This window comes from Camelus bactrianus, chromosome 17 (genome assembly GCF_048773025.1).
Source record: "Camelus bactrianus isolate YW-2024 breed Bactrian camel chromosome 17, ASM4877302v1, whole genome shotgun sequence".
NCBI classification, from domain to species: domain Eukaryota; kingdom Metazoa; phylum Chordata; class Mammalia; order Artiodactyla; family Camelidae; genus Camelus; species Camelus bactrianus.
This window is the reverse complement of record NC_133555.1, coordinates 45,198,819-45,220,675: the sequence shown is the minus strand read 5'-3', so window position 1 is coordinate 45,220,675 and position 21,857 is coordinate 45,198,819. Positions and strand designations below refer to the sequence as shown.

At 45.4% G+C, this 21,857-nt stretch overlaps 1 protein-coding gene and 1 non-coding gene across 5 annotated transcripts in view; both read right to left on the bottom strand.

The window, feature by feature from the left end:
* Positions 1-18,307: 18,307 nt before the first annotated feature.
* CNOT10 (CCR4-NOT transcription complex subunit 10) overlaps positions 18,308-21,857 on the bottom strand; it is a 53,982-nt gene continuing 50,432 nt past the window's right edge. For 2 of the 4 annotated variants that reach the window (XM_010959657.3, XM_010959656.3), the window contains exons 18-19: positions 19,335-19,410; positions 18,308-18,654 (exon numbers count right to left, since the gene is read on the bottom strand). In XM_010959657.3, coding sequence (XP_010957959.1) covers positions 18,503-18,654; positions 19,335-19,410 — 228 coding nt within the window. In that variant the 3' untranslated portion in view covers positions 18,308-18,502. Of the gene's footprint in view, positions 18,655-19,334; positions 19,411-19,810; positions 20,036-21,116; positions 21,260-21,857 lie in introns of all 4 variants that reach the window. The other 2 variants (XR_006726654.2, XR_006726655.2) reach the window with 2 other exon arrangements.
* Positions 19,692-19,764, bottom strand: TRNAT-AGU (transfer RNA threonine (anticodon AGU)). Its single transcript has one exon. It is a non-coding gene; the product is annotated as a tRNA-Thr (tRNA).

Below are 21,857 nucleotides of genomic sequence, written 5' to 3'. Positions count from 1 at the left end.
GTTCAGCCAGGCTTACATCCCAGCTCAACAGTCTTAACTCTGTGGCCTTGAGCGAGTGACTTCACCTCTCTGTGCCTCCGATTTCTCATGCACATAACCGGACTGGTGCAAATACCCATCAGAATTAAACGAGCTACTGAGTGTACAGTGCTTAGTACAGTACCAATGACCTGGAAGCACACATTTAAACATTAGCTTTTTGTAGGGGAGGGTAGAGCTCAATGGTAGAGTGTGTGCTTAGCATGCAAGAAGTCCTGGGTTCAATCTCCAGTACCTCCATCAAATAAATAAATAAACCTAATTACCTACCCCCAAAACAAAAACAAACAAAAACAAAAATATATTTTTTAAAAAGAAAAGAAAATGCTTAAAAAATTTAGCCTTTTGTTTTCATTGCTGTTATTACCATCATTACTGTACTGCAGAGTAGTTTACAAACTGCCTGCCTACCCCTTAAATGTGCTGTTGCCCAGTCGCTACCCTCCACTGAACCTCAGCGTCTCATCCTCCTTCCCCTCCATCATAGAGTTGGAGTCTCGCCTCCCACCGCTCACAGCTCAAGACCCCATGGTGGCTGCCTGTGGCCCACCATGTTTAAGCTAAGTTCTCAGCCTAGATTTTCTAAAATGAAATGTGTGTCTTTCATAATAAAGGGGCAAAAAACTATAAAAGTCGTTTTTTACATAAACATAGCAGAAAATCAAGAGATACATAAATCGGTACCTACTGATCCGTAACTGCGGAAGCCTGACCAGCTTCTCATTCCAAACAGTCTGATTTTGTAGCTTCAAAAGACTGTCTGCCATTTAAGTTATTCCTGTTTCAGCCTACACCGACCCTTACTCATTCCAACTGCTCCAGACTTCATGCGCTCCCTCTTACCTGAAGAAGTCAACTCAGACTGCTTTCCCTCTCGTCCAAGGACCTATCTGCCCTGTCCCAAATCTTCGTTTCCATTGCTTTTCCGCACAAGCCCTGCCCACTGTCCACATACACCCAACTCAACGGCTTAGGACCCATGATGTCCTTCCTCTGTCAGGGCTATTCCTAAGGGGGGGAGTATCGCCCCTCCCCCAGGGTCTGGGCTGGCCCCTGGCTACTTGGGCCACTAGAGTATGGCAGAAGTGATGCTATGTCTGTTCTTCAGAACTGGCAGCATCCACCTGGGTCTTTTGTAGCCTGAGCCACCATGTAAGAAGTCTGACATCCCTTCTATACAGACCACATGGAAAGTCCAAGTGAGGGAAAGGGGCCCATTGGAGCCCAGCCTCCCAGCCGTCTCCACCAAGGATGCAGGCATGTGGGTGAAGCCATCTTGGACCACCTGGACCATCCCAGCTTGAATACCACCAAGTTGGTGCCACTGGGCTTCACTCACTGAGCCAGACTGAATTCCTGATCCACAAAATTGCAAAATATGATAAAATGGTGGCTGTTTTAAGCCACTAAATTTTGGGGTCATTTGTTACACAGCAATAGATCACTGGGACATGCCCACCCGCACCTGACACACATTCTCTGCCAGATTAACATCCCTGAGTTTCTTCTTCCTTTCTTTTTTCCTTCCTTTTTTTCCTTTCCTTCCCTTTCACTTTTCCTTCCTTCCTTCCTTCCTTCCTTCCTTCCTTCCTTCCTTCCTTCCTTTCTTTCTTTCTTTCTTTCTTTTCTCTTCCTTTCTTTCTTTCAACAGCTTTATTGAGGCACAACTGACATATAATAAACTACACACATTTAGAGATAGTTTGATACACTTCGATTTATGGATATCCCCATAAAAACTACACCAAAGTTTTTCTTGGACCCCTTTCTTTTTTAAATTTTTTTAGTTTGAAGTTGATTTACCATGTTGTGTTAATTTCTAGCGTACAGCATAGTGATCAGTTATCATATATATATTCCTTTTTCATATTTTTTCATCATTGGCCATTACAAGGTATTGAATACTGTCCCTGTGCTCTACAGTAGGACTTTGTTGTCTAATTTATGTATAGTAGTTAGTAGTATCTGCAAATCTCGAACTCCCAGTTTATCCCTCCACCCCCACTGAACTCCCCCCTGGTAACCGTAAGTTCATTTTCTATATCTGTGAGTCTGTCTCTGTTTTGTAAATAAATTCATTTGTGTTCTTGGACCCCTTGATAAACCCTGCTTTTAACCTCTCCCCAAGCGACCACCCATCTGCTTTCTGTCACTATAGATAAGTTTGCATTTTCTGGAGTTTTGTATAAATGGAACCATATAACACGTATTCCTCTGCACCATTTCTACTTTCTCGAGGGGCGGGGATCTGGCTTCTTTCACTCAGCATAATTACTTTGTGATTAATCCATGATGTCCATGGATTGGTAATTCCTTTCTTTGTACTGCTGAGTAGATGGATACACTGCAATTTGCTGATCCACTTACCTGTTGATGGGTCATTTGGGTTTGTTTTCAAGTTTTGGCTATTACAAATACGGTTGCTCTGAACATTCATATACAAGCCTTTGTTTGGAAGTGTATATCATTTCTCTTGAAGAAATACCTATGCGTGGACTGGCTGGATCACAGAGCAGGTGTTTGTAAACTTTTCAAGGAACCACAAAATGGTTTTAAATAGTGTTGTACCATTTTGCATTTCCACCAGCAGCGTATGGGAGCTCAGCTTTGTCCACATCCTCACCAAAACTTTGTATAGTCAGTTACGGTTTTTGTTTAATTTTAGCCATTCTAATAGGTGTATGGTAGTATCTCATTGTGGTTATAATTTGCATTTCTCTAATATCTAGTGATGTTGTTTCTTCTTCTCATTTGTGTCTTTCTTACGAATCATAGATCTTCTTTGGTGCAGTGTCTGTTCAAAGTTTTTGCCTTTTTAAAACTGGGTTGTTTGCTTTCTTATTGCTTGAGAGTTCTTTATATATTTTGGATATGACTCCTTTATGAGACACATGCTTTGCAAAGATTTTTCTCGAAGTCTGGAGCCTGTGTTTTCACTCTCTTTTGAATGAATTTTACATTTTGATGAAGTTCAGTTTCTCTATTATTTTTAAAAACTGTTTTAGGAGAATATAAAACTGATTAAAGAATTAAATTGGGTGACCTGGGTTTACTCTAAATATGTTTATTTGTTTGTTTACTTATTTATTTTTATTGAAATATAGTTGGTTTACAATGTGTTAGTTGCTGGTGTACAGCCTAGTGGTTGGGATATATATATATATATATATATATATATATTTCTTTTCATTATAAGCAATTACAAGGTATTGAATATAGCTCCCTGTGCTCTACAGTAGAACCTTGTTGTTTATCTGTTTTATATATAGTAGTGTGTATCTGTAAATCCTGAATTCTCAGTTTATCCCTCTACTCACCCCTTTAGTAACCAAAGCTTGCTCTCTATGTCTCTGAGTCTGTCTCTGTTTTGTAAATAAGTTCATTTGTGTCACTTTTTAAGATTCCACATATAAGTGATACCATAGTATTTTTCTTTCTCTGTCTTGCTTACTTCACTTAGTATGATGATCTCCAGATCCAACCACGTTGCTGCAGATGGCATTATTTTATTCTTTTTTATGATGGGTAGGATTCCATTTACCATAATGTCAGTATTCCAGTCATCTGTCAGTGGACATTTAGGTTGTTTCCACACATTGTCTATTATAAATAGTGCTGCTATGAACATTGGGGTCCATGTGTCTTTTTGAGTTAGAGTCTTCTCTGTGCACGGGAGTGGGATTCCTGGATCATAGGGCAAATATATTTATTTTTTGAGGAATCTCCTTACTGTTTTCCATAATGGCTGCACCAAACTACGTTCCCACCAACAGTGTAGGAGGGTTCCGTTCGATAGGTAGATAGTAGATAATAGATCACCAGAGGGCCCCATCTATTCTTGTCATCCCAACCAAGGAGCCAGACGTGCGCAAAGTCATCTCTGGATGATTCTAGCCTCAAACCCTTAGAGTCACCCTAGCCGTTCAAGTCTTCCCAGCTGAGATTTCAGGCATTGTGAAGCTGACACAAATAGCCCATGCCTTGCCTTGTCTGAACTCCAGACCCACAGAATCTGTGAGTACAATAAAATGGTGGTTGTTTATGCAACTAAGGTTGGGAATGGTTTGTTAAGCAGCAATCCATAATCAGAGCATTTACCATTATTACCATATGAAAAAATGGGCCTCTTCAAAATAATGAAATACACTGTATTTTGAAAGTAGAGCCAGGAAGATCTGCTGGTGGCATGGATAAGAGAAAGATAAAAAATCAGGAAACACAAGTGGGGATGACTCCAAAGCTTTTGGCCTGAGTGGTTGGACAAATAGTGGTACCATTTCCTGAGCTACAGAATCCTGGGGGATGGAGTGAGTTTATGCCTACTATAGTACTAAAACAACTGTGCAACCTACGGGTAGGACAGAAGACAATTCCCGGAGAAGTCCTGACCGGGCTGCTTCTGGACCTGTGTGCCCTCAGGTCTGTTCCCTGCCCTTCCCTGCTCTGTTCTGAGTCACAGAGGCCCTGATCCTTGTGGCCCTCCTCCCCAGGTTCCTGAATCAGCTGGCTTCTGGCTGGGTCTGGCCAATAGGAGTCTGGTGCTGATTTGGGAGCCTGAAGAAGGGTAACACCAGGTGTTCTGCCCTCTCTCCTTACCTTGGGTAGCAGCTCCAGTCTCCAGCCATGGCTGCAGCTCTTTCTGGCTGCATCTCGAGGCCCGTTGTGATTGTAGCTTCTGGCCGGGGTCCCCTGGGTCCTGATAACTCTGTCGCCTCCTTTGATCCTCCAGCCAGGAGAAGTGGCTGCAGCTTCCTGACCTCTGTGTTCCATCACCTCCTACCAAACCTCTGCATTAAATTCCCTCTGTTAGACATCTGTGAAGTCATTTCTGTTTTGCTGGGTTGCCCCTGACCATGGCGCTGCAGGCTGAGGACTCGGGTGAAGGCCTGCTGGCTCAGGTGAGCAGCAAACCCCTTGCCCAGCCCCACCCGGGCAGACTCCCGGGCTCCAAGGTGTTTACCAGGCCTTCACCTTGGGATTTACTCATTCGTGACCTCTGTACTTTTGTACCAGACATTCCCTCCGTCCGTGTGCAATTTGTGGTTTCCATGCATTGGAGGCAATGCCCCCTTCAACCCCGGCTCAGAACCCGTCGCCCCCGTGGCCTCCTGTAAGCCTGTCAGCAATGACTCACCTGTCGAGCCTCCAGCTTGTGGCCTTGGCTCAATGTACACTTGCTGAAAAATCGCTCGGTATTGCATCCTGTCTCCTGCCTCTGTGCTTGGCAGACGGTCTCCTCTCCCATTGCTCACAACTTCCCTTTACTGGAAAACTTCAACTCAGCCTTCAAACCCTACTTCAAGTGTCCCACATGGGGAGTAAGTGATTTCTGGTAGGTTTCCTCCCCAGACTGAGAAGCAAACTCCTACCTTACTGCTGCTGTCCGGATCCTGTCAAACCACACTGCAGTCATTTTACACTTACGTCTTCCAACTACGACTGCCAGCTCCTTGGAGGGGAGGCTAAGTCACCAGCTTCGGTCTGGGCACCAGTGGCCTCAGGAACTCTTGGTTGAATGCTGGCTCTGGGCATGTGGATGACCATTGCTTTCCGGTGATTGAAGGCAAGTGCCTTAGGTCTCCCCAGTCTGGTTGCAAGCCTCTCTGAGGAAGATTCCTAATTCTTGTCCAGCTTGTTGGTACCTATTTCAGGGCATTTTTCAGACAGGAGGAAACCAATAAATGCTGTCAACAGACGTGAACATTTTGTTTGTTTCCTTTCGTACCACATATTTTCTTTCTTTTTATTTCTTTTTTAAATTGTAGTTGATTTACAATGTTGTGTTAGTTTCTGCTGTACAGCCATAGTGATTCAGCTATACATACAGATATTCTTTTTCATATTTTTTATTATAGGTTATTACGAGATATTGAATTTAGTTCCCTGTGCTGTACAGTGGGTCCTTGTTGTTCATCTATTTTATATATAGTAGTGTGTATCTGCTAATCTCAGACTCCTAATTTATCCCTCCTCTTCCCTCTTTCCCTTTTGGTAACCATAAGTTTGTTTTCTGTCATACCTTTTCTTTCTTTCCTTCTTTCTTTCTTCCTTTCTTTCTAAGCTCTAATCTCTTCTTTATTTAGTTTTACTTATTTTTATTTTATTATTACTTTAAAAATTTTTTCAGCTTTTTTTGGGGAGGGTAGGTAATTCAGTTTATTTTTCTCTAATGGAGGTACAGGGGATAGAATCCAGGACCTCGTGCTTGCTAAGCATGCGCTCTACCACTCAGCTATATTCTCCCCCCACTTATTTTTGTTTTTGCTAATTTGTATATTGAAATAATTTTATTTTTTAATTATTTTTTTATTTTTTGAAGAGGGGAGGTAATTAGGTTTGTTTGTTTGTTTGTTTATTTATTTATTTATTTATTATAATGGAGGTCGTGGGGATTGAACCCAGGACCTCGTGCATGCTAAGCATGCACTCTACCACTGAGCTCTACCCTCCCCCCCAAGAAATAATTTTAAATGTAGAGAAAAATTACAATAATAACACAAAGAACTGCCATATATTCTTCACCCAGAGACCCTAAAGGTTAACATTTCCCCATTTGCATTATCACACCCTCTCCCTCCCCATACATGTTATTATACACATGTAATATGTGTATAGTACATAATATGTGCATTGTATATCTGTATATATATGTTTGTGTATCTATGTATAAAATACAGATAGATGTAAAATAAAATACAGATACAGATAGAGGTAAAACTGGCTTTTCTGAACCATCTGGGAGGGTAAGATGCCCCTCGCTACTCCTAATCACTTCCTGGTGCCTTTCCAAAGAACACGAGCATTATCTTATGTAACCAAAGCACAGTATGTGAATCAGGAAATTCAGCATTGATACACGACTATTATCTAATCCACAGACATATTCACATTTCACCAGTTGCCCCAGTCATGTCCCTTCCGGGCGCGTTTGTTTTTCCCTCCCAGGACCCGGTCAGGGGCCCATCCCTCCAATCCCCTTTAATCAGCTCAGGTCGCCAGCCCGCCTTTGTCTTTCAGGACCTGACATTTGTGAAACATCCAGGCCAGTTGTTTTGTTTCCTCACAGGTTTCAGAATGCCCCAGAAGATTTCACCTCTCACCACGTTGTTACCAAACTCTCCTCTTGTCCAGACTCAGGGGAGGACTCTTTGCAGAGCCTTGTAAAACCTTAAATAAACTCCATGAACAAATTCCACTTTGACCACTGTCTTGTTAAAATTCCTCCCAAAAGTTAACTCGTTGGGCCAAAAGTACCTTAACAAAAGCCAGGCCGGACTTCTAGTCTTCCCCTTTCCTCGAAGGGTTTTATGTGCTGTTTAATGATTTTTCACAAATAGTTTTTCTTGCCCTTAAAAGTCAGATTAATTGAATTTTAATTCATTAGGATCACCCTCTAAAATGAGAGACCGTGGCCCTGCAGGCCAAGTGCTGGCCGCCAGACCCAGTAGGGATTTCAGAGGGTGGAAAATCCTGCCACACAGCGCCCTACACTCATCTCTGTTTTGGATCATAGGGAAGAAATCCCTTTTCCTCCTCAGCAGAGGAAAATCTGGATGGCCTACCAAGGGAAGCTGGGCAGTCCTGGCTCCGTCTGTCACCTCTCACATTTGAGGCCCCTGCCTTGGATGGGTGGGGGGCCTGACACCACTCTCCTGGGCACCTCCTGTCAGCAACATGCTCTTCCTTTTGTCCTGACCCTTGCTGAACTTCACTCTAATATTTAACAACAACACAACAACACAAACGTCTTATTTTGATTAAAGGTTTTTTGAACAACTAAACATCGTTGGAATTCCCCCAAATACACAAGACTACCAAGAAAAGCCTAGACTTTCTCTCCTGAATTCTGGCCTCAATGTCCCCATCCGCAGGCGCTTCTGGCTCAGGCAGGCTTCCAGGGGCCTTGAACCTTTTTGCTGTATGAGTTTTACTGAATGAATCCTTAAATGAGGGACCAAAGCTTGTCATTTACCCCCAGAATCCTGTCCACCATTTTCCTGATCGCCTGGCCTGGACTTTAGTTAATGACGGATGGATAGCTAGACAGACAGACAGAAATGGATGGATGGATGGATTGATAGATGACAGACAGGTAGATAGAAAAATAAGATAGCCCATACTCAGGGTGCTAGAAAACATTCCAACTTTAAGTAGAGAGGACAGTCATCACAGAAATACCAGGTAGCCAACAGCCACTCTGTTTCTATGGCCTCTGAGGGGCTGATAGAGGCTAAATGAGGGGCTGCCAGTGGCCTCAGAGTCCTCATCCATGAAGCCACTGTTTGGTTTTACAGGGTTTATTGCACTGTTCTTATGAAAGACCTAAAAGGAAGAAGAAACCCATTGCCAGGGAGAGAAGGCCTGGAAAAGTCAGAGGCTCCAGGCCAGGGGCAGCCAGAGGAGGCCCTTTGCCACCTACTCATTCCTGAGCACATTGGCTTCTAACAGGCAGAAATTAAAAACTCAAGGCACCCCTCTTAAAACGGCTAGAGGCCCTTGCCTGAGCAGCTTCTCTAAGGAAGCACTTCTTGACATCGCCTGCAAAGTGAGCCTTACTCTCATTCTAATTGTGGAAGCTGAGGCCCAGAGAGGGCAAGCAATGGGCACATAGTCACACAGCTAGGAAGTGGCAGAGCTGGGAGCTGAATCCAGAAGTGTCTGATTTCAATACTTTCCCATGAAACCATCCTACATTCTTTCCCAAAAAGTAGAAGACAGCTGGATTCAGGGTCTCCAGAAGGCATTTTATAGTAGCTTCTACATCTTTTTTCTTTTAAATTTTTTTATTGAGTTATAGTCATTTTACAATGCTGTGTCAATACATTTTCTTAATTTATCTTTATTTTTGGTAGGAGGAGGTAATTAGATTTATTTATTTATTTTTACTGGAGGTACTAGGGATTGAACCCAGGACCTCATGAATGTTAGGCATGTGCTCTACCACTGAGCTACACCCTCCCCTCATAGCTTAATTTATTTAACCTTCACTGATCTGGCACTTAGTAGGTGCAGGGCCCTGTTTCTAGAGCTTTATAAATATTACCTCATTTAACCCTCATAACAGGTCTATGAGGTTCATATTATGATCCTAAGTTACAAATGAGGAAACTGCAGCACAGAGAGGTGAAGTAACTTGCCCAAAGTCACACAGGAAGCAGTGGAACTGGGATTTGGATCCAGCAATTGAGTTTCAGAGTATGTATGTTTCCTACCCTCCCTAAAGCCAGATCCAAAAAGAGGAGAGGGTGTACGAGAAGATGCTTCACAAACATATTAGAAAGCAAAGTAGGACACCTCCCAAAATTCATGGAAAGGAAACTCATCTTTTGCCCAGTTTGAGTGTTGAGAGCTTCCCTGGGAGTCAGGCCCGGACAGTGTCTTCACTGGGCTCATGGCAACCCCGTTCTTCCCGGGGAGCCCTTTCCCACAGGCGCAGCAAAAACCCTGTCCAAGCAGGGCCCTTAGCCCTACCACTGGCTGTGGCAGCAGGGCCACGGGGCCAGGACTGGAAGGCGGCTTCCTTCTTTACACCACCTCCCACCCACGCCAGACTCTGAAAGCCCTGTGTGAGCTCGAGGTCCCCAAACACCTGCCCCCACCTGCACGTGGATTCATCAACTCAGGACTGCTGTCCACCCTGCGTTTCACCAGATGTGGGTCAGGCCCGAATAGCTGTGGCCATCCCCTTCTTTCCACCATGGTACTTCCCGGGATCCCAACTCGTTTTCTCCAACCAGCGTTTTGGGTGTGGCCTGGGGCTGCAACCACTTCCCATATCCCCCAGAGGCCTCCCTTTCCAGCATTCAGTGCTAAGGACAGCCACATCACTAAAGGGCAACACAGGAAATACTTCAAACATAGACATCAGAGACTGACACCTGTGGAGTCATTATGGAGCCATATTCTGTATCCAACCTTATCATTATGCGTGTTTGAGTCAGACCTTTTTAAAGAAAGAAAACATTATAGGAACAGTTGAGACTTTCTATACCCCTCCCTGACCCCATCCTCTTTTCTTCCTCCTTAGAGCTAATACTGTTATGAATTTGGTGTTTATCAGTTTCAGGCATGATTTCTTACTTTTAGTACATGCTTATGAATCCATAAACAATATAATAATTTTTCAGATTTTTAGTGTTTTTAATTGTATTCAAAAGAACATATTATTCTACAACTTACTTTTTGTGCTCAACAGTATTTTTTTTCTTTTAAAAAAATTGAAGTATAAATCAGTTTACAATGTTGTGTCAGTTTCTGGTGTACAGCTTAGTGATTCAGTCATATATATATATATATATACACACACATATGTTCCTTTTCATATTCTTTTTCAGTATAGGTTAATACAAGATACTGAATATAATTCCCTGTGCTGTACAGAAGAAACTTGTTGTTTATCTATTTTACATATAGCAGTTAGTATCTGCAAATCTCGAACTCCCAATTTATCCCTTCCCACCATCTTCACCCCTGTAACCATAAGTTTGTTTTCTATGTCTGTGAGCCTGTTTGTTTTGTAAATAAGTTCATTTGTGGCATTTTTTAAGATTCCACACATAAATTTTTAGATTCCATTTTTCAGATTCCACATATGATGTCATATGCTATTTTTCTTCCTTAGACTGACTTACTTCACTTAGTATGACAATCTTCAGGTCCATCCATGTTGCTGCAAATGGCATTATTTTATTCTTTTTTATGGCTGAGTAGTATTCCATCGTATACATATACCACAGCTGCTTTATCCAGTCACCTGTTGATGGACATTTAGGTTGCTTCCATGTCTTGGCTCAACAATATGGTTTTTTTTTCTTCAACAATATGTTTTTGAGATTTATCCACAATGATATATGCAGCTCTAGCTCTTTAACTGTTAAATGCTGTGTAGTATTCCATTATATGAATATACCAAAATTTAGTCATCCATTTTCCTGTAATTATATATTGAAACAAGATTCTGGTATTGTTTTGACTCAAAACGTATCTAATGAACTTGTCATAATACTGGAACTTACCTGTTTTAGTAATAAAAGTACAAAACTATTCACAGTATATATATATATTTTTAAAAAGGAGCAATACAAAGTTGAATTTCTCAGCCCAGAAAGAGTGCCATTTTTAAAAGGGAAATATGGATGTCCTGGAGCTTGCCTTATTAGGTTGTTTGGGAGTGATGTTGGGGGTAGAGGTGTTGGAATTTAAAGAGACAGGACAGCAAGAACAGAAAACTTAAGAAACCACAGTCCAGGCTTCTGAGGAGAGGTCCTTCAGAGATCCTTCAGGGACGGGGTGTCAGGAATGAAAAAGTGACCAAAAAGGTTAGAGGAATGTTCTGAATTAAAGACTCAAGACAACCAAATGCAATGCAGGGTACTGACCAAGGGGAAAAACAGCCACTAAGGGTGTTCTGGGAGCAAATGAAGAAACTGAATATGGACTGTGTATTATTAAATTCTTATAATAAGTTATTACAATAAAATTACTATGGTTATGCAGAGAATGGCCCTGTTCTTAGAGACACGGGCTGAAGCATTCAGTGCTGAAGTTTCATGTCTACAATTTACTCTCAGAAGTTCACTTGAAAAATACACATAGAGAAGAGAGGGAGGAAACGAAAGCAAATGTTAGCCAAGTGGTAACTGGTGGATCTGGGGTATAAAGGTGTTCACTATGCCACTTTTTCATCTTTTCCATGTTCAATCTTTTTCCAAATAAAAGGTTGGGGGAAGATAAGGTGAAAACCCAGAAATGCAATTCCTAGTGCCTTCCAGAGAATTGATAGCAAATAGTGACTCACCCTCCCCTTCCCCAAAATAACATAAGACACACACCATATTGTACATGGTTTCAGGGAGTCACGAGCGCTCTGGTCCTCCAGGGAACACATAGAATCATCAGATCTGAGAGCCGAGGCTGCTCTGACAAATAAATGACCCCTTGCCTACCTCAAATACAGACCACTCTCCCTGCAGCACCTGAGACCCACTGCAGTGTGACAGGAAACAAAACAAAACAAAACAAAACCCTGGGAACTTCTTTCCTAGTCTTATTTATCTGGAAGGAGCCCGTTATGGTCCAGTCACTTGGTGCCGTCTCCTGCCCCCCTCCACCTGCCTACCTGAAGTGACACGTCCTCCATGAAGCCTTGTTGGAATTCCTGGGTCCTTTTTTCTGTCCTCAGTTTGGCATGGAGCTCCTGAGGCTAACAATCATGCCCAGAGCAGGTATCTTGATGTAGCTTAAAATATATGACTGATGGACATTATGTCAACTGGCTCTTGGTCAACACATTTCTCTGGCCAAATTATGACATCAAACCTTGCCCTTGACTTTTAGTGCTTCCAATTTAGTTGTGAGGATGAGACAAACATCCTTAATAATTAGCTGAGATAGTATTTGTCTTCACTATTTCTCAAAACTCAGAGGCAGGAAAATACATAAGCTTCAGAGTAGGATAAAAAAGTATCCATTTTTTTCCCTTCAACCACAAATAAAGTAAAATAAGAGGAAATGAATTTTAAAATAAGTGAAATGAGATAAAATGAATAAAATAAAATTAAAAGTCAATTAATGGCATGAAGAGAAAATAAAAATAAAATAAACAAAAATAATGAAAAATTAGTAAAATCAAAAGAATATGAAATGAAATAACAGACCAAGTAAAATAACGAAGTGGAATAAATGGAACAAAAACGAAATAAAAGGAAATAACTAAAATAAATAAAGCTAAATAATTACAAGAAAATCAGTAAAATAAAAAGGAAAGAAATGAATCAAACACCGTGACGACTGGAGGAGAGTGAGCATGTTCCTTGGGCAGGATCCCATTTTTCTGTCTGCATCCCTTGGCCCCTGGGGGTCGGCCAGAATAAAGTTCAGCCCTGGGAAATGCTGGGTCCCCTGTGCACTGCGCCCTCGGGTTGGGTGGCTTTCCAAGCCGGTAAACGTGGAGCATTGTTGGGGAGACCGGGTCCCCTGGGCCGCCAGTGTCTGGGTTCTTCTGGGGCTGGTTCACCGCCGGCAGGTGGCGCTCTGGGCCCCGAGGCCCAAGCGTGGCCCCCGCGGAGCAGGTCCCCTCCTTGAGCCTTTGCTGCCGGACCACCAGCCCGCTTAACTCTCTGGACTCTCCCCTCCCCCGGCCACCTGCGGGCTCTTGGCTGCTCCCTCGGAGGTTAGTTTGGAACCCCTGCAAAGTGTCACATCAGACGCAGGGTTCTTGCCATCAATGGGAAACTGGACTGGAGGATGTTCATGCTACGCCTTGATCTTCCTCGATGGGATAAACTGTTTCATATAAAATAACTGAAAGCGTTAAATAACCTGTTGGAGTAAAAAAAAAAAAAATTCACCTGCCTGGTGCCTCAGGGGAAAGGATATTCTTTCAGAAAGTTTCGAATAGCTACCTGTGGCTTTCGCAGGGACTGAATGATGGCAGAGGGGCGTCGCGGGCGGCCTTCCCTCAGTCCCAGGAGGCCCCCCCCCCCCCCCGCAAAGCCGTGCTGGGGGAGGGGAGCGGTGGGGGTGGGGATGGGGACGGGGCCGCTCACATGCAAATGCAGCTGTGACAATCCGGTCGGGCGCCTCCGCGCCTCCGGGAGGCCGGCGCTGGAACAAAGCATTAGCATTTTCTCCATGTGAAAAGCCCGCATTCCTGGGCGGGGAGGCCGTGAGGGCGCCGCCCCCCTCTCCCCATTCACACTCCGGACCACACAGAGCGCCTCTCGCGCCAAATGCTCGAAGGTTCGTTTCAGCTTTTCTTTTGACCAGGGCGATGCATACGAAATGTAGATATTTCCCTAAACGCCGGCTTTGACATTTAATGCGATCCTAAGTAGTCTGAAATGTGGACGGGATTAGGAGGAGGCTTGGGGCCCACAGGGACACTTGGCCAAATCCTCCTAAATCCTCCAGGACAATTGTTTGTCACCACACGGATCCCCTTTGCCCCAAATGAGGGGGCTAATGAACTCCGCGGCCTCCTCCCGCGACACTCCCACTCCCACCCCAGAGCCCTTATTTCTGCCGTTTTGCCCAGGGAGGAAGAGAAGCTGAGTGTGTAAATGGCTTGCCCGGTGTCTGTACAGGTCTGGTTACTTTCGGCTTGGCCAGCAGTTTGACCAGTAACCCACCCACCCTGGGCCACTGTTAAACTCACTCTGAAAAGTTCTGAGGGTCAAGGAAGTTGAGGCCCTGTGAACCTTGGGATTATGTTAATAAACCATAGCCACCTTGAAAGAAGTCACTCTGACACTGCCAGGCCCAGAAAGAAGTCACCCTAACTCCTGTTCTGCAGATTTCATCGTTCATGTAGAATAATCCACACACTTATAAGGCACAGTCCTGTCTTCAAAGCACTTGCAATCTGGGAAGGGAAGGAAAACAGATGACAGAGAACAGAACAGTGACTAAACCCCAAGGTCCAACAGGTTATAGTTGGGGGGGGGGGGCTCACCTGAAAAGCTCACCAGAACAGAACACGCTCCCCTGTAAACCCCTGTGGAATGAAGAGCTGAGACCTAAGAGGTATCTCCTTGGGAGTCATGGACTCGAAGAGACCAGGATATGTGCACACTGGAACTGGAACAAAGTTTGAGGGGGTGGAGGAAACTGAGGCAAAGCCCTGAGGGTGGGAAGTGGTGATTCCTTTTGGGAGGTGCACAGATTCCAGTTTGAGTAACACATAGGGTGTAAGGGAGGGACCAAAGGAAGCTAAGGAACAGTGGCACAAGGACAAGGTAGAGACCCCTGGTGGGAGTCAGAGCTGTATTACAGGCAGTCAGGCCACAGGCGGAGGTGAGGAGGAAAGGGTAGAGGAAGGGACCTCTTGTCATCAAGGGATAAGGTTTGAGGAAGGCAGGCGAGAATGGGGTGAGAACATAGGATGCCAGTGGACACTGAACCAACTCCCACGGCCCAGACACTGGACACATCCAAAGTGAAGGAGGCAGTTGTCTGCCTCATGGAGTCCCCTGCTCTCCAGCACTCAATTCCACAATGTCAGTGGCTCAGAAAAGTCTCTGCTTTGATAATCCTTTCTATTACATAGTAAAAATTATAGAGTTCCCTTTCAAACATTTGGAATTCAAGGCACATCTGGCAACAGTAATGATGTCCAGCACCTTACACCTCATTCCAAACCCACGAGGTAGGCACTGTTAGAACCCTGTTTTTAAGAGACGAGGACACTGAGGCACAAAGAAGCAAAACAACGTGTTCCAGATCAGTCTGTCCCAGCGAGAGAGCTGAGATCTGAAGCCAGTCCAAGAATCTGGTTCGGGGTCCACAACGTCACTGGTCACTTTTCTCCAGGATGGCTTCCAAGAAGGGGCATGCTGGGAGGCTGAGAGGTGACGCTGAGATGAAGGTGTAGAGGGTGACCGGGCTGAGCAGGTCTTTCAGGCAGCAGCAGGTTAGGTGAACTCACCTGTAGTGAATGTCCACCAGGTGCTCTTTGATTCATTATCCCATTTCAATCTTCACACTGGGCCCTGAGGAAAGTTACCCTCATTTTGCCAACCCATCGAAAACCTTGAGAGATCAGGTCACTTTGGTTGGTCACAAGGGGCAGAGATCCCAGTGAACCAGCCAGTGAGGGCCCCCGCATGGTGGGAGCACCAGGCATGCTGCCCTGAGGAGGGTGTGGGGGTGAGTGGTGTCCACGCAGGTGAGGCCGGGGGGCAGGAGAGACCCCAAAGGCACAGGATGTCCTGTGGGTTGGGGGCCGGGGGCAAAATCAAAGACTACTCCAGCTCCTCTGAGGGTTCATGCCTTGCAGTTTTGGGGATACCTGCAGTCACGTTCTCTGTGGGTCTGTGAAGGGGTCCACGCAGTGAACTCTGCCCTGTTTTGCCGATGATGCCGCTGAATAGGTGGCGGAGCTGGAACAGAAGCTGCTGAGGCTCGTCTCAGAATTCACAACCCATCAAATATCACCCCACCCTTTGAGCCTCATGCCCAGAGCACCCCACCTGTTACACTACAGAAAACCAGACCGCAAGGGGGGAAGGGTACAGCTCAGTGGCAGAGCGCATGCTTAGCCTGCCCAAGGCCCTGGGTTCGATTTTACCTCCATTAAAATAAAAAGAAAGAAAACCATATACCGTAGAAGAAAAAGTGTGTATCAAGAGAGACACAAAGAGGGGAGAAGTGAGGAGAAATCAGGACAGCCAGGAAAAACTCCACGGACGGGGCATCTAAAACCTCTCAGCACAGTTTGCTTGCAGAGGCAGTGTGAACAGACTGGGCAGGACAAACTGGCAGGAGGAGCCTTTCTGGCGTGTAGACTCAGGAGGATGGAGTCACAGCGGCGAGGAGCTGACGCTCACTGTGCCTGGATCTGCCCAGGGTGGCTGTGGAAGGCAAGGCTGGGCTGCTCGGACGATAATGTGACAAGGCATCCAGCAGAGTCCTCCAGCGGGAGACACTCCACTGGCCTCTCCTGAAGTCGCGCGGGCTATCCCAGCAACCGCGGCTAAGGATGGTGCCTGGACGCCCCGACAGCAGAAGCAAGCTGGGGTCTGTGGGGGCTTCTGGGAAACTCTGTTCCTGAGGGTCTCCTATCAACACAGGAGGGCTGCCTCTGCTCTCTTCTTTTTTGCCTTCAATGCAGCTGTACTGTGGGAACATTCTGTGACCACGGGGACAAAAGCCCAAATACCAAGGATGGTGGCATGGAAAAAGAGTTGATCCCTGATGGCATCACTCAGCAAAAAAGCCAAGGCCGCTGGCTGCCAATGTGCCCCCTTCTCCAGTGAGAGGAAAACTCTTTGTTTAAATTATGGGTCCATTTTTTGCCACTTGCAGCCAAAAGTATTCTTATTTAACACAGCACCTAGGGCCTAATCTGCCTCATAGCTATTCCTGCTTTTCCAAAAACCAACTAGCAAGCAGGGAAAGTTCCAATTTCTTGAGGTTCCTCCAAACATGTAGTGTTCTCAAGTACAATGATAGGCTTTCCACCACATGACACTACCCGAGACACTGTGGAATCCCAGCAGTTTACGAAGTGTGTGGACTCTGTCCTGAAAATGCTCAGGCCAAGCAACTCTGCTACCAGCCTGCAGCATGGGAGGGCTCCTGTCGGGGGCTGGGAGAGTCGCAGCTGCAGACCTGGACCAACACCAGTGCAGCTGATGGGTCCTACTCCCATCTCATTTGGAAAAGGCTTTGAGATGCCCAAGGAAACTGGGTCACCTGTTTTCCGTATCCTCCCAGAAAGAATCTACTCTGTAAATAAAACAACTGCAATGTGGCAAAAGAGCAATCAAGCTGTGCACACCCATCCCATGCTCAAGTGGAAGGAGAATCCCCCTTCTCTGCGTCAGCAGTGGACAGTAGGTCCAGTCACACCACAAATCCTCAGTTCCGGTGTAGATCCCTAACTCAACTGATGTGAGCAACGGAATACCTCAGGTAATGTTCTGGATAAATCACATGCTTAGCCAAACGCTCCCCTCTCCAGCCATGAAACCGAGGATCTTGTAGATTCAGCTGGTATGTTTCCCTACCTGAACTTGGTCTCCAAAGTAGGGAACCGAAGAGATGTCAACAGCAAGGGATGATCCTAACGACAAGCTTTGATGACTCTACCAAATGTGATCTTAACTAGGGGCCCACCAGTTTTTTTAAAGCAAGTCTGTAGAGTGTGTTTTTTTTTCCTACTTTGAAGTTAGTGTATCGACCCTACGGACAAATTTCAGCCATGTCAACCACACAACACATAACCTGTCTCTTGGAAAGAAGCTTTTAAATTCTTGTTTGCATTTGCAAAGGGGTTAGCAATGAACCTTGAACTCCCTGCTAACAGACTCCAGAACGACTGCCTCTGCCTCCAGGTACAGGAGGCCGAGCAAGTGCCCTGAACGCTGTTTGTCTTCATCTGTAATTTTTAAGCAAAACGACTGATTCCTATCAGATCAGTCATCTCTTCTTAACTCGTCTGCTAGCCCTGTGGGTCTTATTAAGCATTTTCTGGTCCTTTTCGTCACAACTGTCACAACTAGGCATACAACACATCAGCTGCCCCTTCCCTCGGCCCTGGTCGGCCTCTAGACTGGCTACTCGTCTACTGCTTCTGTTCTGCTCTCCATTTTTAAAACTTTAACACTAAATCTCAGAGGCCAAAACACTCAGTAGTTCCAAGAAAGATAAAATGCATTCTACAAGACTATTCTAATAAGATTGTGTTTTAATTGCCTATGACACAGGCATCTCACATAATGGCTCAAAATTAATAGTCTAGCAACGATGAACGGAAAAGAGATGAAAATGAGTTTGTGAATCCTTAATTTTAAGTAAGCTTCTGGCAAAACAAAAAATCATGGGCTAGAATCGTTTCAAAATTGTGCCTTCAAAACTAGCACCCTTCATCATCTGTCTTTTATTCATTTTGCTGTGATGCAACTAAAAAGGTCTTGTAAATACTCCCCTGGGTCTCAGGTAACAGTTTTCCAAAAGCAAAATATCACTTTCTCTGTACAGTGAAAGCCGGCATTTGGATGGGCTGGATCGGATGGACAGGCTGAAACACTGGCTTCTTTCTCATTTCAGAGAGAGTTTTCACTGCAGGGAGCAGCTGATTCCTTTTGATGATCTGCAAGGCCAGCTGGGTATTACCTATAAAAACACTTCCCATTAAAAAAAGCGTATGACTGTGCCACCCCGTACAAAGCCAGCCATGGGAACCCTGCAAGCGGGGCAGAGGTGATGTGGAGGAGCGGTGGTCTGGAGTCACAGAACACCACTGTTCCGTCCCCAGACTCCGAGGGAAGAAACTCAGTGTGTGACCCGGGCAATGGGATTTTTAAAAGTTCCCCACTGATTTGAGGGTTTAGCCCAGTTTGAGAACTTGCCTACAGGGAGACTGCGCAGAAGGAGGGTGCTAAGAGCAGGCGCTGAGCAGTCATGCCTCGCAGGGGGCAAGGCCTGCCGGGGGCCCCTTCTTCAGCTGTCAGAGGGGAGCCCTGTGCAGAGGCCCGTGGTCAACAGGAAGGTATGACTAACAGCCCGTGCTACTTCCGTCCCCTTTCCCTTCTCCCATTCGTCTCTCCGTTTCTGCTTCACTCCACCTCTCCTGTGGGGCCCACAGCCTTTCCTCTAGCAAGCTACATCCAGGAGGCGGTATATGCCTCAGAGCTGTGACCTGGATTTAGCTACATTCCTGTTGAGAAGAACTGGATGGGTAACATCTTCAAGGAAGGCAAAGTTTCCATTTTGAAGGGAAAAAGCAGACATCAAAAATCTTGGGCTCTTTGAGGGGATGGATACAGTCCTGACTCAAGAGAAGAACCTCTTACCATTCTGCAGTTCGAGGTAGACGGCCAGTAAGATGGCTTCAGGGGGCACTTCTTTGGGATGGATCATTGAAGCCGCCTTTGCTCAAAACAAAAAGGAGACCCATGAAAAACCAACAGCTTAAGATACAAACTCCAAGTAATGCCACACACACAGACACACACACGTCAGCCTACCAATGAATGACAAGGTAGCAAACTTCTTCAAGCCCACTGGGGACCACTATAGTTCTGCTCTGGTGGCCCTCAGCTGGCTGTCTTAATCCCTACCGATTAAAGCAGATGTAATTTTATCTTTTTGTTTTTGTTTTTTTTTGCAGGGGGAGGTAATTAGTTCTATTTATTTAGTTAGTTTTTTGATGGAGGTACTGGGGATTGAACCCAAGACCTCATGCATACTAAGCATGTGCTCTACCACTGAGCCATACCCTCCCCCTAAAGCAGATGTAATTTTAAATTAAATTTTAATCTTCCCTTACCTAGTCCACACTGAGTTCTTAGTATGAGAAAGCTTTTCTTCCCTCTTGGTTTTCAGCTGCCAGGGGTTCTTCTGCCTCTTGGCTGAACTTGGTTGTGAGGTGGGTGCTCAGACACTCGTGACTACACTCCCGTCTGCCGGTACTTCTTCACCGCAGACACAGGTACACCTCTGTCAAAATCTGCACGTCTACTTGTCTTCCCAAGTAACAACCCAATATTGTAAGCTGCCGGTTCCCAATGTCACGAGTAAGAATTCAAATTTAGGAGGTTGTAAATACAGGAAAAATATCTACCACCAAGCATGTTTGATGTCTCCCTTCTTAAGGACTGAAACAGCACAGTTTACTCAAATACAATAATTTATTTGTTTAGGCAACATGCCGTCCTTTCCTGGATCTGAGAGCCAGAGCACCAGCCAGCAGCTGCCTCTCTGATCCAGTCCTGACAAAAAGACCCCAGGGCCGCTCTGATTAAAGGTGCTGAGATTAAAGGACCCAAGTCTGGGTCCTCCTGGGCCTCATGCTGTGGCCTCACGCTGCCTTTTCCTCAACTCCCTATCACCTGGTATCGCCCCCTCCAGGTTCAGGTGCTCATGCTTCCAGACTCTGCATCTCCCCTTAATCTAATCAGAAAGTGTCCTTTAGAAATCTTTACTGACCAGAGTGAGGCATGACGGTAAGACAGGGACATACCCTGACAATAAACAAGCCTGCAAATAACTAAAAATAATCCAAACAAATTTTCCTAACTGTGAGGGAGAAAGGGAAGTGGATGTACTATGAACATGAAGAGAGAAAACAGCTTCTTTCGAGTGGAGGGTTTTGGGCGAGGGGAGCCTGCCTTAGTCCTCGCAGGATAGACATCCTCCTGGGAGAAGATGGGGAGGAACAGAACTGCGGGCCAAGGTGTGAACGTGGGAGATGTCTGGGGGACCAGAAGCACGCACAAGGCCCGTTCCTGGCAGAATCAGAAGGAATCTCAGGCTAGTGGAGATTCTCATCCAGAGCACATGCTCCCAAGGTCCACATTGTGAACGAAGCTGGGAGGCTTTTATTCCTCCTGCCACATCACTGAGGTATAACAAAACTCAACTTAGAAAGTAAGATTTGATACTTTTGGCCTAGCTTTATACGGGCAAGGCCATCTTTACATCATTTTTGTGGGTACTAAAATCTCCACCTCCACTCCAGTTGGCTAGTTAGCACAGGTCATTTATCGTTCTTTGCTCTGACCACAGTCTGCAGCTTCTTCAAAAACACAAGAATTCATGGCAACAACTTTACGAGAGAATGGTATTTTGCTTACTGGCTGTTCAGAATGGTTAGTGGTGGGCAGGCAACCTTGGAAACATCTACTTGGAGCCCTTTCCAACTCTTCACACATCACTGTTCTGCCCTCCCAGGCACGGGGGGCCTCCCAATTAACAAAGGTCCAGCCATTGGATTAACCTAAAAACCAAGGGACCAAAACAAAACCCCCTTCAGACCCCGAACCAGGCCTGACCCCATCTGTCTCTCCCAGCGCGGCAGCCGCCGGGGCCACCTGCTGCACGGGAACCCGAGCGGGACCGTGCACACTGCGACTTCCCATCACAGGCCCTGCGTGCTGCGGCCGCCGCTGTCCACGGGCACTTTCACCAGGGCTGTTAACTACCCTCGCCTTGCCACGGAGAGCAGCGCCCCATTTCTCTCACCCGACTAACTCGGGCACTCAGCTCCCAGGGAGTATCAAACATGCTCCCTGGACAGTCAGTCCATCACTTTATAACTTTCCTGATTTTGGATCAGAAATGCTGACCCGATGCCCTAACTTGACTAAATATTCATGGTCATTTTCTACATGGAAAAACTTCACTTCCAGACACAACAAGGAAGGAAGACACACTTCCTTCCTTCTTCAGAGGAAGGAAATTTCCAAAAGCCACCTTCTCTCCCGAGAACAGGTTTCATCTCAGTTTCTGGTACTCTGGTAAACACCTGGTGAGATGCAGGCTCGCTTATGTGCTGCTGGTGAATACACCATTTGGCATAAAGTTTCAATATTAGA